Source organism: Dipteris shenzhenensis, chromosome 9, assembly GCF_047967505.1.
Source record: "Dipteris shenzhenensis isolate YYH24624 ecotype China chromosome 9, Dip_SZ_1.0, whole genome shotgun sequence".
Lineage (NCBI taxonomy): Eukaryota > Viridiplantae > Streptophyta > Polypodiopsida > Gleicheniales > Dipteridaceae > Dipteris > Dipteris shenzhenensis.
Window position 1 is genome coordinate 51,327,500 of NC_141604.1, and position 16,893 is coordinate 51,344,392.

A 16,893-nucleotide genomic window follows, 5' to 3' on the forward strand; every position below is an offset into this window, starting at 1 on the left:
AATAGACCTCACTATTATTTACAAAATCATATTGCAGCGATTGTCCACTCTACAAGAAACTCCACGAGGAGATGGCCAAGTAATAGTTTCAGCACAGCATCAAGCCCTCCAAACCGAGCTTGATGATCAGCAAAAGGGAACCGCAAGAGTTTTCCCACATCCCTTTTCTAAATAGCACATAGAGTTTGCCTAGGAGAAAATTAAGCAGTACTATCATCCAGTAAACATGTTCACATGCAGTCTTCTAGAAACGGATTCTCGAGTTGCTAGCAAAGAAATAGATCAAAGCAATTCCTGTTCTTATAAACTCAGATACTAGCAGAAAGCATCCCTGAATATCTTAAGATTCATAAGGCGGTTTTGTACAAAATGGTAGCTACAAAAGTTGACAACAATTGCAAAACAGTCGATATTCTTGTACTTATTTCAAGACAACCATGTTCATAGACAAAATCATGTATTTTTAAGACTTGATGCTTGAAACTCAAAAGCATCGTCAGAAGGTATGACATCAACAACGTAGGGATTGTAAACTATATTCTCAGCAGCTAAAAGAGGTGCAACCAGTCGATAAATTGTAGAAGAAATAAACTTAAACCTGATACCCAGCTTCTTCACAAAATCCTTCCAAGCGAACAAGGTTGCGATGATGAAGTCTGCTCAGTAGAGCAACCTCATTTCGAAACTGGGTGTTAGTTTGTCCAATCGAGGAAAATGCACGCTTGATGGCGACCATTTTTCCATCATCCAAAGTACCATAGAATACTTTGCCAAAACCACCTGATCCAATTTCATGTTCCTTGTGAAAGTTCCTCGTCGCCCTAGCAAGATTCTCCAATGTATACCTTTGCACACCTTTCGGGGCTTCCCAATACTCATCAATGTCTGTAAGTGAGAATCCATTCATTATCTTGCTGCTTCCAATGAAGCTTCTGTAAGTACATTGTGATGAACTCATTGAAAAATCTGCGATAAAACCAACCTTTCATTGAGAAAAATCTACGTTGGCTGTGGTCATCGCTCTTCTTGAACTTCTTCAAAATGTGCAGCCCAATCAGGACAACTGCACAAACAGTGCCTATAGTACTTCCCACAATCACACCAATCCTGGATGAGCTGCTTTCCCCTGGAGTTATGGCATTCTGCACTGACTCTGTTTCTCACAGCATATGACACAGATCAGCATATTCATTGTTTATCACCATTTGCGACTTTCTAAATCATGTAGCCAAGGCTAGTCCCTATGAAAATAATTCACTAAAGGACTTCTGTATGTAACGAAGCCAGTTACCTCATTCACAGATCAGGGAGACGAGAATGCACTAATCTTATATTTAACGAAAGGGCACAATGTCCCCTGACAGAAGCATAAAAGTGAAGGATGTATGTAAGAAACCTTGTCCGCATATACAGAGAGTGCTGTTTAGAAATACTTGTGTATCAGGACAAAATGGGCAACCCCCATCTGCATATTCCAGTTTGTTTTATTAGGTGATTCAAAACCTTGAACATGATCATGAGACATCATATAGTGGACTGGTAAACAGTGAAAGACGAGCAAACCTTTTACTTCACACCAAGCTTTTAAAGTTTTCTCTCATGGCTCTCTCTTTCTGAAATCTAACATGTTCAAATGCACCCAACGTAATTGCTTCAAATAACTCTGTTTATCGTATTCCAGACTTAAGGGAGCTTACGGTCAACTGCATTTTTAATAAATCCAGCGCAGGTTCCTTCCCTTCCACAAAAGCTTCCAGTCTCATCATTCGCAGCAGTAATATTTGAGAAACAGTTACCATCAAACAAGAACCTGTAGCAAAAGACTTAAAGATGCAAGTGAAGCTTGCTCCCAGTTAAATGTGGCAAATAACAAGATAAACCTTCATTCAATTTTGTTCCAAAGATACAGATGGTCAGGCCAAGCCCATCTAGCAGCAGGGCTTGCTAGCCTTCAAGATGTCAGACCTTGCAATATTTGTGACTCCAATATAGGCATCTGTAGAGTCTAAATGTGGTTCATCATAGCAAAGGTTTATGTTGAATATGACCTAAAAATTATGGGCTTGTAAGAATCGCAAAAACTGTGTCAAAGCAATACCACAAATAATATAACACGGTTGCTACATTCTTTCTTGTTTTTCAGGCAGTCAAAACATGCATGTTGATAGTTTTCCTAAGGTAGAGAAAAGAGCTTACGGTATATTTCCTGGATTTGTGGGCCAGTCACCAGTTAAATAATTACAATCTACCCTTCTGCAAAGGAAAGCAAAGTTAATCATTTGAATGCATTTCTTGCATTGTGAATTTTTATGACAACGGAAAATGCAATCACGTTATGCATGCATGAGGTAGTACTTTCGCTACGCAGCAATAATTGTGCATTTGGAAACATACAAAGACTTTAAATGACTGTTGTTGAAAACTGGCATGGATCCTTCGAATTGGTTATGTTCAAGAGCCCTGTAAAGAAAAAACTCCAAAATGATAAGTCTAAATTGCATGCTTTACAGCAGCTTATGAAGTAGAAAAAGCAAAGACAAATTGCCAATGAGAACGACGTACAATAAAATTAGACTTGGAGAACTTAGAAGCCATGAAGGGATGTGCCCTGAAAGATAATCAAACTCTAATTTCCTGCAAAAACCTATGAAAAATGTCAGAGGTCACATACAACTCCTTAATCTTTCACTTAACTGGTTCATCTTTATTATCATCATGATACCATAACACTTGTAAAAATAGAAAGATCATATTGTTTCAATGTCAATTGACACTCAGACGGGAGATATGCTTACAGCTCTTGTAAATTGGTCATACCACGCCAATTCTCAGGGATTGGTCCTGTCAAAGGATTTCTGTACAAGTGTCTGCATTCCACAATCATATGTAATGGAAATATAATAAAAATTTCTTCCACGTTGATGTTCATACAAACACTTTACATCCAAAGTTCTTCCAACTTGATGTTCATACAAACAATTTACAATCCATTTATGTTACCTTAGATTCATTTCTTCTCCTTTAAGTTCCATGTTAGTCTCAAATTATTTTGCAGTCAATGATATTTTATTGAAAGCATATCCCAATAGGAGATATGATACGCATTCACATGATTCCAAGGGACTGAGTATTTCATTTTGTGAGAAGACAATTTTGATTTGCTCCCTTAATCAGGGACAATAATGCCCGTGTTCAATTTATCATGAGTGAATATAACACAGTCCGGTCCTTTCTGTTGTGATCTCTGCCATTGAAGTGCTATGTCTCCTCCTCCTCCCTCCATTTTTTTTCATATCCATTCCTCTTTACTCTTTCCCCTCTGGTCCTTTCTGTTATGATCTCTGCCATTGAGGTGCTGTGTCTCCTCCTCCTCCCTCCCTTTTTTTCCATATCCATTCCTCTCTACTCTTTCCCCTCCTCACATCTTCGCAATCGTGCTCATGGCACATAAGGACAAGGGTTAGCCCAAGCAGCCAACAGGCTAGGGTAATGTGTAAGAACGTACAACCTTTTATCTAACCCTAATATGTGTTAGTTTGTTGGCACGTCGTCACATAATACAAGGCCTTTGGAGGAGGGCTAAAGATCAACCTACAATTAATTGATGAATTAATATGTTTTATGCTCAAAGCAACCTTAGGTTTAGTACAAATAAGGTACTAATTGTGAAAATGGGATTGTGAATTTACCTATAAAACCTCCTCTGGGGGCTCATTTGAAGGCCTTTTTCTGGCCTTGCCTGGCCACATGGCTGGCTGCCCCTGGCCCTGCCCATATACAGCCTCATTTCCAAGCACCTAGGGTCCCCATAACCTTGCTGAACTGGTTTTCCAGTGTATTTCTGTCCCCTCCATATACGGACAGCAACTGGAACTAGATCTTCCTTCCATGGTGGATCTCCTCTGTCAGATGCTTCCACATTCTCTCTGCTGCCCACATGACTGCTCATGTGCTGCTCATGTGGCAGCCCCATGCCTATTACTACTCTATGGCCCACCCCCCCATGCACTCCTCATATGGGGCCTCACAAGTGAGGAGGTAACCAATCCTATTCCAACACCCCCTCTCCCTGACCCACATTGGCCAGATCCAAATCCATCGATAAAGATGCTCCAATAGCTCCTGTGTTGTAGACCTCTGGAACACTCAAGTGTCACCATTGTCTTCTCCTGGCTTTTCAACCAGTGGCTCCTGCTCCTCCAAGTCCGGTTCCGCTTTCACACACCAGTTTGGTACACAAGTCCATCTTTGGCAGCACTTGATGGCACCACCACCTTCAGTCACGAACCCACCTTCGAACTCGAGCTCTCTAGGTACTAGCATCCTCCAACTATCCCCCCATGATGGGTGAACAGCCTGAAGTCCTCCAGGCACCAAGCTCTCAAGGTCTGTTTTAATCCATCCTCCGTCTGGCTAGGTTTGCAACCAAACAAATACGTGAGACATCATATCCCAGGCACGAATCCAGATTACCTGGACCGTCACGCTCCAACTGTAATTCTGTGTTGTTGTCCCCCTCACAGCCACCATCTGACCTTGATTCCTCAGGTCCTATCGAAGAATCCCCCTCTACTTCAGTAACACCAGCCAAGCACCCAGATGTCTCCAGGCACTCGTCACTATCCATCACCTTCACAAAGGATCCTGACTCCTCTTCTGACCAAGCCTCAATATCTGACATTCTAACAGTCACACCGGGGTCCACATATCTAATCTCAGCAGCACACGGAGTGGCCACCAAGAGAAGTTCCACCATCACCAGTTGAGCTGACTCCTCTGACTCTGAACTAGCACCCTTCTTATGATCAACCTCTCAATCTTTCACAAAATGTCATGGCTCATCGTAGTAGAAGCCTTCCTCTCTTTCTTTCTCTTTTTCTTATTGTCTTCATCTGAAGAGTCCGCTCGTTTGGGCTTGCCTTTACCAAGCTTACCCTTGTCCTAGCCTTTTCTCCTGTCCTGAGCTACAGGGCCTTGTCATCCTTAACTGCACCGTTGTACTTCTTTTCCCAAGCTTCTTGTTGTAGCATCAATGGAACCAGCTCCTTGAAAATAATTGTTGCTGCCCTATGCCCTGCAGTCATCGTAGTCACAAAACTATTGTAGCTCCGGGGGAGCATTCCTAGCAAGTGCCTTGCATCCTGGTCGAGCTCGTACTTTAACCAACTGCTGCCAGCTGATTCTGCACCACCTTCAGCTGAGGTCTTCCTGTACCGATTTCCCTTCATCGATCCTCATGTCGTACAACTCTGTCTCAAGGTTCAAGATTCTCGCCTCATTGTTGAGCTCGTACATATCCCTCAATGTCGTCCAAGCCTCGAACGAAGTATTCGCCATCTGAATATGAAGCAGCACCATATCCGCCATCGTCCTATAGAAGGAAGAATGGACCGGTACTCTTTCGAGAGCCCCGAAAAGCAGAGCGTCACCAAAAAACAAGGTACATTGTGTGTCGTATCCATATCCTGCACCCTGAAACCATGGTACCAAGGGATAAGGTAGACCAAGTGTGGTCCTAGGAAGATTGGATTCTACTCTACGAGGACCTGAGTGGTGGCTGGGGAGCTTAGCTGGCGTAGAAAGATGCACCTCCTATAGACAGTCACCTCCTGAATGTGGTCACCCTCTAGGTCTAAACTCGTCTCCTAAAGCCACTCTCGAATCTGCCTCCTCAAGGGTGTCAATTCGACTATCTGGCCTACCACTACTCTGTCCTAAAGAGATTGAACTGCGTGCTGAACCTGTTGCTTGTCCGAGGGGGAAAGACAAATCTTCACAGCTTTGGTAGTCGAGGATGCTCCCAAAAGAGCTCCTCTGGCCAGACCAATAGGGAACCGTCAAGACTCTGTTGCCCGCCAAACAATCACTAACTCTTTGCTGCCCTCAAGGAAGGAAGAAGAAAAAACAAAGTAACCAGCTTGCAAGAGAGATGCAAACTGGATGAGTTGCAAGTGTAGTCCAAAAAAAGTCCCAAGCCTGACTTCAGAGCGACCCGCTCCCAAGTTCTTGAAGTAGCCTTCACCTAATATTCTACCACATGAAAATGAATGCCTCAAGTTCGAATCCAGAATCAACTTGATGTGATGGATCTAAAAGGAGGTCAGTAGCCACACTCAAGGCTGCCACGATCCGAGTGGCCCCAATGGGGAGACCTCTCCTTGATATTACAACATTATGGGCATCGAAAGGGGGCTGTGAGCCGCCCTCTCTTACTTGCTTTGATGGAGGATCTCAAAAGGATGGCCACCACCCTTCCTTGAAGCTGTTCGACCAACAATGGGGGGCTAAGGGCTGCCTTCTCTTGGTGGCTTGGGCCGCCCAAATAAAGGGGGAGAGCACAATGCTCCTCCACACCCTTGCATAGTTTGAGCTGGAGAGCTTTAAGCGAGCCATACGGGTAGCACAGAAACCATTGTCAGGGGCCGGAAGGCCATGCGGCTACTGCATGAGCAACCGAATGGCTAGGCGTTGTGCCAAGCAAGGGGGGAAGACCGAGGAGAGGGCGTGGGGGTGTGGAGCAAAGGGGAGAAAGTCGATAGCGAGGAGAGACGAAGGCCATGCGGCTATTGCACGAGCCACCACATGGCTAGGTGATGTGCCAAGCAAGGGGGAAGACTGAGGAGAGGGCGTGGGGGTGCGGAGCAAAGGGGAGAAAGTCAATGGCGAGGGGAGACGAAGGGGCAAAGGTATTGCGGAAGGAAGGGGAGAGGTAGGGAGGGGAGACGCTAATCCTCTCTGCTCTTCCAAAACATTTCACCTCTTACATGCACTCAAAAATGCATTCCACAATGGGTAGTTGGTCCCGTCAAGCTTGCCTATCTCACAAAAATTTGGGATTTGGTATCTATTGGCCATGATAATGAACTGAAAGAGGTAACGAGTTTAGAGTGTCATAGACCTATCTGAACCTGAGCCTCCCACCTGGGTACAATCCTTCAGATGCCTGCCTGAAGCTGAGCCTCCTGCTTGGATACAATCCTTTAGACACCGAAGCTAATTCCTCTGAGCAATGAATCAAAGTCCTCCTTCAACAAGGTCCTTACTTCTTGCCATTTCTATAATGACTTGGTTCTTGCACTCCATTACACCATTTTGTTGAGGTGTGAGAGCAACTATCATTAATCTCTTGATCCCTCTTTGCTTTGCAGAATGATAAGAATTCTTTATCCACATACTCTCCACCTCTGTCAGTGTGAAGAGTCTTCAGATGATGCCCCCTCTCTCGTTCCACCTTAGCGAGCCACCCTTTGTACTTTCAAAAGTATCTATTTTTTTATTTAGAAAATACACTTACACCTTCGAGCTCTACTTGTCCATAAATGTGAGAAACTGTGTCATGTGCACAGATTGGTATCCGACGTGTACTGGGTACACAAGACTAGCTCAGGTAGCCTGGGGAGGCTTAGAGCTAGGCAGGCTTGATTCTCGGGTTGAGTGGCAAGGATACAAACCAATTAGAGGCCTCCGCTATTTTTGGCGCTTGGGACCCGAGTCTATATAAGGGGCCCAGAGGTTCAGTTCTCAGGCAGCCGATGGGAGCAAGTCTCATTCCCAGGTGCTAGGTCTAATCTTGGATTGAGTCGCGGACCCGTGCCTGCATCATAGCGTAGCCCAAGGCCCAGCAGCAGATCCCAGGCTTCACAACGCCACCAAGTGGTATGGGACACCAGGCTGGTTAGGATTTGGTTGGGAGTTCGTGCCAGTAGCTCAACTCATGGCTCGAAGGGGACATCTCCTGATTCGAGATCGCATCCCGTAGATGTCATGGTTGGGTGGTGAGCAGCCTGCTCAGTTTCTTCACGTTTGGTGTGTTCTTGTATTTGCTTGCAGGTCAGAGGTTTCAGGAGTGTTGGGGTCGCGTCAGTTGGTATCAGAGCCAACTCCTGAGGTAGGAACTTCTGTTGCGAGAATTTTGGACACTTTTTTTTCTCCAAGTATGCCCTAATTTCGAAATTACTCTGCCAATGCTTGATTGGCTCATCGGTTAAGGGAAGTGGTTTAGAATAGGGAAAGAAGGTAGAAGAAGGTAGAGAGTGAGTGAATTCAACGTTGAACTGAGGCGTTAGGTGAGACAGAGGTGTAGCTTGGAGGGGCAAAGAACGATTGCACGGGAGAGAGATTGCAGGAGAGAAGCGATTGTAGGAGAGAAGCGATGGGCTAATCATTGGTAAGCGATGGACTGAGGCGGAGCTTCAGTTGAACCCAGGTACGGTAGGGTTGAGCAGAGACCAAGAGAGCGCCATAGGTTGGAACAGTTCACAGGAGCAGTTCGTAGCCAAGGGGTGAGTCGTGGGGTGCGCCATGGGTTGGAGCAGGTCACAGGCAAGGCTGAGCTAATTCGGGTGGCCTGGATGCTAAAAAAAGCACCACCCCTCCAACTTAGGGGGGTGGGCTTTTTAGAAAGCTGAGCTCTCTAAAAGCTTCACCCACCTATTCTAGAGCATAGCGCAACGGCAGCTCCTCCCCTTCTCGTGACTTGTGCACAAGTCTCAACCCCTCCACGCCCCTCTTGCTGATTCCACTCTCAAGTACCACATGCTGTAGATATCTGTACAGCACAGCCAGGAGCTGGGTTCAATGATCGATAGCTTCAACCAGCCCCTTCTCCTTTCGTCCAGCCAGCTCTCTTTCTCTCATCCCCTCTATTTCGTCAGCTTTTCTCTATGTTCCAGCCTCCCAGTTTCGCGCCCACCTGTTCTTTCTCTTCTCTCAGCCTATTTTCTTCATCAGATTCGATTCAGTTATGGCTGATTATGTAGACCCCGAGCTTGCGAAGGGAGACCAGGATATGAACTACCATGCGGAGGATGACCATGGTCTCTACGATGATCTGATTACAAAGACAGCCTTCAGTGAATTCACCACTGCTCTTGATGAAAAGTTCGAGCAGGTCAACATGAATCAGATAGGGTTGACACAGCAACTCCAAGGGATTCAGACTACACTCATACTTTTGACTAGCCCTGTTCAGGCCCTCACGCATGTGGATGCCATGGCTTCAATGTTAGGTCTGAACATCACTCCCGATCCTTTTCTCGGCGATCAGAAATCTCGTACTAAGGAGGTTGTTGACACTTGGTTGCACAAGTGGCAAGTACACTTCCAGTTTCACCCTTGCCCGAATGACAAGAAAATACAGCTTGCAACATGGTTTATGTTTATTGTGGTGGAAGGAACTCCATGCAACATGGATAGAATTCGAAGGGGTCTTCAAGAAAGAGTTTCTAAAGAAGGAGGAAGATTACGATATCGTAGGCAAGCTCAAAGCTCTCAATATGTCCAAGCTGAATCTGGCTTTTGAGGGTTATCTTCAGAGGTTTCGGAATTTGCACAAAGATGGATCCAGTGACCTTGTTAGGTTTCTTTGTGGATGGTTTACCTGACTCGTACAAGTTATAGATCAAGAACAACAAGTGTACCACTTTGCAAGAGGCCATGAATTACGTGCGCATCTATGATGATACCATGGCCAGCGCAAAGGGAACCACAGTTGCCGACACGGGTGGGAAGAACAAGAGGAAGTTCTTCTAGTCTACCACTCGTACCGGGGAGTCGAAGTCTATAGACAATGCCTCAAAGAAACATTCAACTTAGGCAAAGAACGGTCGTGCCCGTTTCCTTCGTACCTTGAAGCTAAAGAAAGAAGGACATTGCTTCATATGCGAGGAACGGGCCCACACTAGGAATGATTGTCCTAAGCACAAGAACTAGAAGCAAGCGCCGGGACTGAAGCTCCATGAGGGTCCAGGTACCAAAGCTAAGGGGGCTAATCAAGCTTCGACAGGTATTTCTGTAAATGTCATTACCTGCCTACTTTCTTGTAATTGCACTTTTAATAATTTGTTATTTAGTTCCCATGATCTTTTCCGAGTTTATGGAGACGTTAGGGACCAAAGAGTTCACATTCTCTTTGACCCGACCAGCTCTCACAACTTTGTTAATTACAAATTGAAGAGATCTAGTAGCTAGCTAGGAACGGATTGGAAATGTGGAAAGCATAATGAAAAGCAAAATGGAAAGGAAAATGAAAGAACAAGTGCTAGGCAATGATAACCAAAATACTCACATGATATAAAGCTTGATGTTGGCTGATATCTCAAGACTCAAGACAAGTACAACACTATATAGTGTGACACTAGACTCTAGAAAGCCATAGTGTATATGGGATAACTCCCAATATGACACGTGGCATTCTAGGACTCACTAGACTATAAAATACCCCCTAGACATCTAGTACACTCATTTTTGACTCACTTTGGCTTCATATTCCAACACCCCCCCATTAGGCAAGGTGAGAGACTACTGGAATGGAACCAAGAACAGAACATGACAATGACGGTCTAAGGTGAGGGACTATTGGAATGAAACCAAGAACAGAACATGACAATGACGGTCATCAAACTATGCACCCTATGTAACTCAAAGGCTAAAGCCTGAGCGTGTTCAGAGGTTGATCCAAGCACTCTCATGGCTTGAGACTCAACATGCTCAGAGGCTCACGTTATAGCATGGCTACATGACCAGCTCATAGGTCTAGGAATACACCAACATCCTAGAACTTGGCCAGGCCTAATAACGAGACCTATCAAAGCCAATACATGGCTCCCACAATACATCCCCCTCTAAACCTATCAAAGCCTCCCACAGTACATCCCCCCTTGGCTTCATAACAAGACATGTTAGGAAGCCACACACCAAAATAGGAAAACCAATACATCTTTTTAGGAGGACTATCCAAGGCAGAGGACCTTTAGACTCAATGAAAACCAAACACTCAATACATATCATTTTAGGGGGACTACCCAGGGCAGAGGACCCCAAAATACACAAGTATGTAGTAATAAATAAAAATATCTCTTTGTGAAAGAGATGTCCTCCAAGTAGCTAATGCACATGTGTGCACATCCCTGCGAGTCGATGATGATGTCGATGAAGCGCTAGGCAGGAATGCCCCAAAATATGTGTGGGTGAAGTCCATGGGGCAATTACATGATGACTATCAAAATGCAGGAAGGAGAATCACCAATGTCAAAGTAGAAGCCTCAGGTACCACGACCAATTGCGAAGTCAATCAATGCAAAGTACCTCAGGCACCGATCGAATAAGCAATGTTGAAGAAGTCACTTGCTGATGTAGAGTGGTCTACATCAAGCTCGATGTAATGCACTAATCAAAGAGATCACTGTAGTGGAGTGTGTCGTAGTAGTATCAAAGAACTCACATTTAGCTCGGGAAGTCTTCACTAAAGTTTGGAGTAGTCACGTGAAGGAGTCATCGCAATGTAATGTCAAGAGCTCACAGCTGCGGGGCAACACAGCTATGTGGAGCAAAATGACAGGCACCAACTTGCGGGCAGCAGTACCAAGAGAATGTCGGGCAGAAGGAGCAAATGGCGAGCTGGAGTAGAGGTCAATAATAAAGAGGATGGACAACTCCAAGTTGAGCTGGCTGCATCATGCTTGGGCTGTCAAATCATTGAGCTCTAGAACAAAATTCGCGCGCAGAAACAAATTTCGTCACTTTTTGCAAGGGCCGTAACTTTTCACAGAAAACTCGGATTGCAATTATGTAAAAACAGAATTTGTAGTACTCAAGGTCCTCTGCAACTTTGCTGAAGACACAAAGCTGTGATTCTGCTTCTAGATCAGGATAGAAGCAGAACATCATCCACACGTCACAGAAAGATGCAGCTGAAGAAAGGCGAAGAGAGGTGGCAGATCATGGCGTGGAAAAGAGAGCTGAAGGAAGGAGAGAAGAGGGCAGCTTTCCAAGGAGGAGGTGGTAGAATAGCTTCATCAGCCTCCCTCACCTCAACCTCTCGGAAGGGAAAGGGAAAGAGAGAGCAAGGCTAGGAACCTGGCTCTGATACCACATGAAGAGATCTAGTAGCTAGCTAGGAACGGAATGAAATGTGGAAAGCATAATGAAAAGCAAAATGGAAAGGAAAATGAAAGAACAAGTGCTAGGCAATGATAACCAAAATACTCACATGATATAAAGCTTGATGTTAACTGATATCTCAAGACTCAAGACAAGTACAACACTATATAGTGTGACACTAGACTCTAGAAAGCCATAGTATATATGGGATAACTCCCAATATGACACGTGGCATATCTAGGACTCACTAGACTATAAAACACCCCCTAGACACCTAGTACACTCATTTTTTACTCACTTTGGCTTCATATTCCAACACAAACTTGTCCAGAAGATGGGGTTGTCCACGATACCTAGCGATCAAACCTATGAGGTGCAGCTTTCAGCTGGGAAGCAGTTTTGGGATCGCAAGATTGAAGAACTTTCTATCCGTATTCAAGACTACACAGCTGCTCTTATGTGCTATGTCATGCACTTGGAGCATGTGGACTTGTTAATCGGAATAGAGTGGTTTAAAACCCACGATATTCGGATTGGATGGAAGGAGCATACCCTTTCTTTTTTTGGATAAGGACACCCAATTTTGTATTCAGTGTGATAATATTCCCTCTGCTCATGAACCTATTGTATCTGCGATGCAGCTTCGGAATATAATAACACTTCTCATTATGATGTGTATCAGTGTGTTTTGATTCTGCTTTCTTCATTTGTTGTTTCTATTACTAACAAAAATGATTTAAGTGTGTTTGAATACCGTGAATTGAGAATGTTGTTGGATGATTTCATAGATGTATTCCCTGCTCAACTGCCGGAAGGTTTACCTCTAGAGCGGGCAGTAGACCATCGCATAGATTTAGTACCTGGGACTCAACCTATTAGTGTTCCACCTTATAGGATGAGCCAGTTTGAGGAGGATGAGTTAGCTTCACAGCTACAAAATTATCTGACTATGAGCTATATCCGCCCAAGTAAATCACCTTCGGAAGCCCTTTCCTCTTTAGAAAGAAGAAAGATAATTCATGGAGAATGTGTATATTATAAATAATTGAATAAAGTGACGATTAAGAATCGATACCCTCTTCCTCGTTCCAATGATTTAATAGACCATTTGGCCGAAGCGAAGTATTTCACTAAGATTGATTTGCGTACGGCTTATCACCAAATCCGTATCTATGCTAACACAGATAGAACCACATTCCGAACTAGGTATGGCCACTACGAGTTTCTCGTATTACCTTTTGGTTTGATCAATGCTCTTGCCACCTTCCAGCAAATGATGAACGATTTGTTCCGAGATTTTCAAATTCGTTGTCGTGTTCTTAGATGACATCTTGGTATATAGCCGAACCCTAGAGGATCACATTGGACACCTCCGGATTGTCTTAGTTATCCTAAGATAGCATAAGCTTTATGCCAAGATGCGTAAATGTGACTTCTTTATGAAGATCATTTACTTAGGATACAAGATTTCTTTTGAAGGTATTAGCATTGATCTGGATCGTATCCAGAAGGTTTTAGAATGATCCATCCCTCAGACTGTGAAACAACTTCGTTCTTTCCTAGGATTCACATTTTTTCTACGGAAGTCTGTGCGTGATTATTCACATATCACGGCACCCTTGACAAATATATTAAAAGGTCGTGGACGCAGGTCTACCCAGCCGATCTCTTGGAATGATGCATTGAACAAGGCTTTTGAAACCTTGAAGTTAACTATCAAGGAAGCACCCGTTCTTGCATCCTACCCGGCCTTATGTTTTAGAGGCCGATGCGAGTGATTTTGCGATTGGTGCAGCTTTATTCCAAGAGGGCAGACTTGTAGCTTTTGAGAGTAAGAAGCTAGACGACACCCAATATCGTTGGCCCACACTAGAAAAAGAACTCTATACAATTGTGTATGCTCTGAAGGTTTGGAGACACTACTTGTATGGTTCGAAGTTTCTTGTATTGACCGATCATCAGTCAATCAAGTATGTATGTGACGGGTCTAAATTGAGGGGACGAAAGGCTAGATGGGTAGAATTAATGCAAGATTTTGACTTTGAAATACGTTATCGAAAGGGTTTGCTGAATAGTGTGGCGGATGCCTTAAGTCGAGTCAAGTTTATAAATGCTATGTCATTTACGAAAATATCCTCAGATCTATTTCAATCCTTGAGAGGGCTTTGCGCAACTGATAGTCATTTCAGTTCTTATTGGCAAAAAGTCTAGGATGGGAGCTCCATGGTTGACCAAGACTCAGGGATTGTGCCATCTACGGTACAGGCGGCGGGAGATCAGTGGATGATTAGGAACGGTTTGTTGTTCCGGAATGGAAAGATATGTGTGCCAGATGTTTCGGATCTTCGATCTAAGATTCCGTGGGAGTGTCATGATGCTCCTAGTGCTGGACATCCAGGTATACATCGGACTCTGTCTCTTATGAAGCATACCTTTTATTGGCCTAAGATGTGTGCATTTATTGAACACTATGTGGTAGGTTGCCAGGTTTGTCAGGTTACTGAGGCAAAACGCCTTAGAAGCGCGGGTTTATTACAGCCATTGCATCCCGTAGATGTCATGGTTGGGTGGTGAGCAACCTGCTCAGTTTCTTCACGTTTGGTGTGTTCTTGTGTTTGCTTGCAGGTCAAAGGTTTCAGGAGTGCTGGGGTCGTGTCAAACTACAACATGTACCAACACAAGGCAAAGTGTACCCTTGCTTTGCTCCTCTTTTGGCTATGTGAAAAGGACTGTTGATGTTGCTTACCCTCAAGGCAAGTTGTGTTGAAAGAAGAATGTGGGTCAAGATTTGGAAGTCATGTCACTATATTATTGTCATGCAATGCTGCAAACGTGGTGAGCAAAGCACCTCTGCCACACTGTGCTCGCAGAATCCTAATCACAAGCAAGGAATGCACTTATATGATAAAGACCGCCGTCCTTGATCCCACAAGCCACAATCTTATTGTTCTTGTAATTTCTCACCAACACCTGCTAGTTCTTGTGCCAGGTCATGTGCCAAGTAGCTCCACTATCAATGTACAATGGGTTCTCCAAAGTAGAAACAAGTGCCACCTCATGAACTTCTGTGAAGAGTAACTCATTGTTCATTGATGACTCTTTTGTTTTTGCTAGAGTAGACCGATACTTCTTTCCAATGTCTGCCTTCCCTTTCCACAATCCTTGACATAGTGCCCAACCTTCTAACAGTAGAAGCACTTCCCTTGTTTTTTGTCCTTCCTTTGTCCGTATTGTGAAGTGGATTCTCCCATGGCTTGGTGTAGTTCTTCTTGCCCTCCCTTGGGCCACCAACATAGCTTCATCCCCTCCTTCATATACCTTCTACCTAATCTCTTTTTGAACTAGCAAGGAGTTCACCTCCTCGAACGTTAGCTGTTCACTCCTCTCACAAAGAGTAAACATCATGATGAAACTCGGGTAAGCATGATGAAGTTGGCTCGATAACATTACCGATAATTGTTGCTGAGGATCCAACTTGGTTCTGACTACAACAAACTGATCTTGTATCTCTTTGATCCCATTGATATGAACCATCACTGGATCTCTATCACTAAGTCGTAGATTGAGGAGTTAGGACTAAAGATCGACCACACCGGTCATACTTTGGGCCTCAAACTGATCTCGAAGGATCCCCCGCACTTCCAGCCGTGCTTGTTGCCATCTGGATCATGGTATTACATTGTCCGCTAATGTCATCCCGATGATAACCAACGCTTGTGCATTCTTCTCTTCCCATTCGGTCATCTCTATGCCCTTAGCATCATCTTCATCTTTAAAGATCTTATTCTTCGGGTAATAGGCTTCTCAAAGCCGATCACAAGTAGGCCTAAAAGTATCATCATACCTACAAAACACATTGTGCTATACTCCTCAAGGAGCTCTGAGATAGGAGAGAGAGAGAGAGAGAGAGAGAGAGAGAGAGAGATGTATTAATGTCTCGTGGGAGACCTCACGGGCCTATGGGACAAAGTACGAAGTACATCAGAAAAGGGGGACACATACAAACACAAGCCTAAGCGATCACAAGATCATAATTTTTCGCCCAACCAACCTCTGTCAAAAGCAAGCACATGAATTCGTTTAGCAAGCCTTTGCAAAGCTCTCCTCTTCTAGATGCCATGTGTAATCATTTTGAAGCCCCTAGCATGCACCCATTTTTACCCCTCTCATTGGGATAAACATTAATTCCATTTGCCCCTTGGCAATTTACCCATTTAGGTGCACCTAGGTCCTCGACCTTAGATTCATCTAGTCTATGCCATATCACCCACACAAAAGACCTTGATATTGATTCCTTTAACCGTATATTTAAAGCACGATAAAATATAATATACAAGTTGATCCTCTAAAGGAAATGTCCACCAACCCTTCCAGTTATCTCAGGTTGAGCATAACATTCCTTCCCTCTTCACGCATCAGGGTCCTTGATAACGAAATCTGGGAATGCTGTCCGCATCTAGTACACGAATTCCCAGGTAGCCTCAGATAGAAATAGACCAAGCCATGCAACCATAGTTCAATTTGAACGGACTCATTCCTGTAGAGGAATGTTTTCTATCATTGTAGGCGAATTCTAACAGTGGCAACCACTGGTCCCAGATGTGTTGCCTCAATAAAACATCTGCTCTAAGCATATCCTCTAAAGTCTGCTTAACTATTTCCGTCTGATCATCCGTTTCAAGATGATCCCCACTACTCGTTCCTAACTCAGTGCTTAGTGCCTCAAACACTGCAATCCAAAAACGACTGGTAAATTTAACGTCCCTGTCTAACACTATGCATCTGGGTAATCCATGCAGACAAAATATATGTTTAATAAACAAATCCATCACTTGTGGGGCACTAATAGACTCCCTAGCCGGAATGAAGTGAGCCACCTTGGGAAGACAATCAACCACTACAATGATAGAATCATATCCACCTTATGTCGTAAGCACACCAACTATAAAGTCCATAGAAATGCTCTCCCACCTACCTAGTGATATTCCCAAGGGTTATAAAAGTCTAGGTGGC

General features: G+C 44.1%; 1 protein-coding gene across 4 annotated transcripts in view; it reads right to left on the reverse strand.

Annotated features, from left to right (window-relative positions):
* Positions 1–16,893, reverse strand: part of LOC147898805 (proline-rich receptor-like protein kinase PERK3) — a 103,744-nt gene that overhangs the window by 24,409 nt on the left and 62,442 nt on the right. For all 4 annotated transcript variants that reach the window (XM_087379279.1, XM_087379277.1, XM_087379280.1 and 1 more), the window contains 8 exons: positions 2,796–2,867; positions 2,563–2,634; positions 2,395–2,460; positions 2,197–2,253; positions 1,698–1,810; positions 1,397–1,465; positions 983–1,153; positions 599–885 (listed from right to left, as the gene is read on the reverse strand). In XM_087379279.1, the coding sequence (XP_087235405.1) occupies positions 599–885; positions 983–1,153; positions 1,397–1,465; positions 1,698–1,810; positions 2,197–2,253; positions 2,395–2,460; positions 2,563–2,634; positions 2,796–2,867 (907 nt within the window). The remainder of the gene's footprint in view (positions 1–598; positions 886–982; positions 1,154–1,396; positions 1,466–1,697; positions 1,811–2,196; positions 2,254–2,394; positions 2,461–2,562; positions 2,635–2,795; positions 2,868–16,893) is intronic.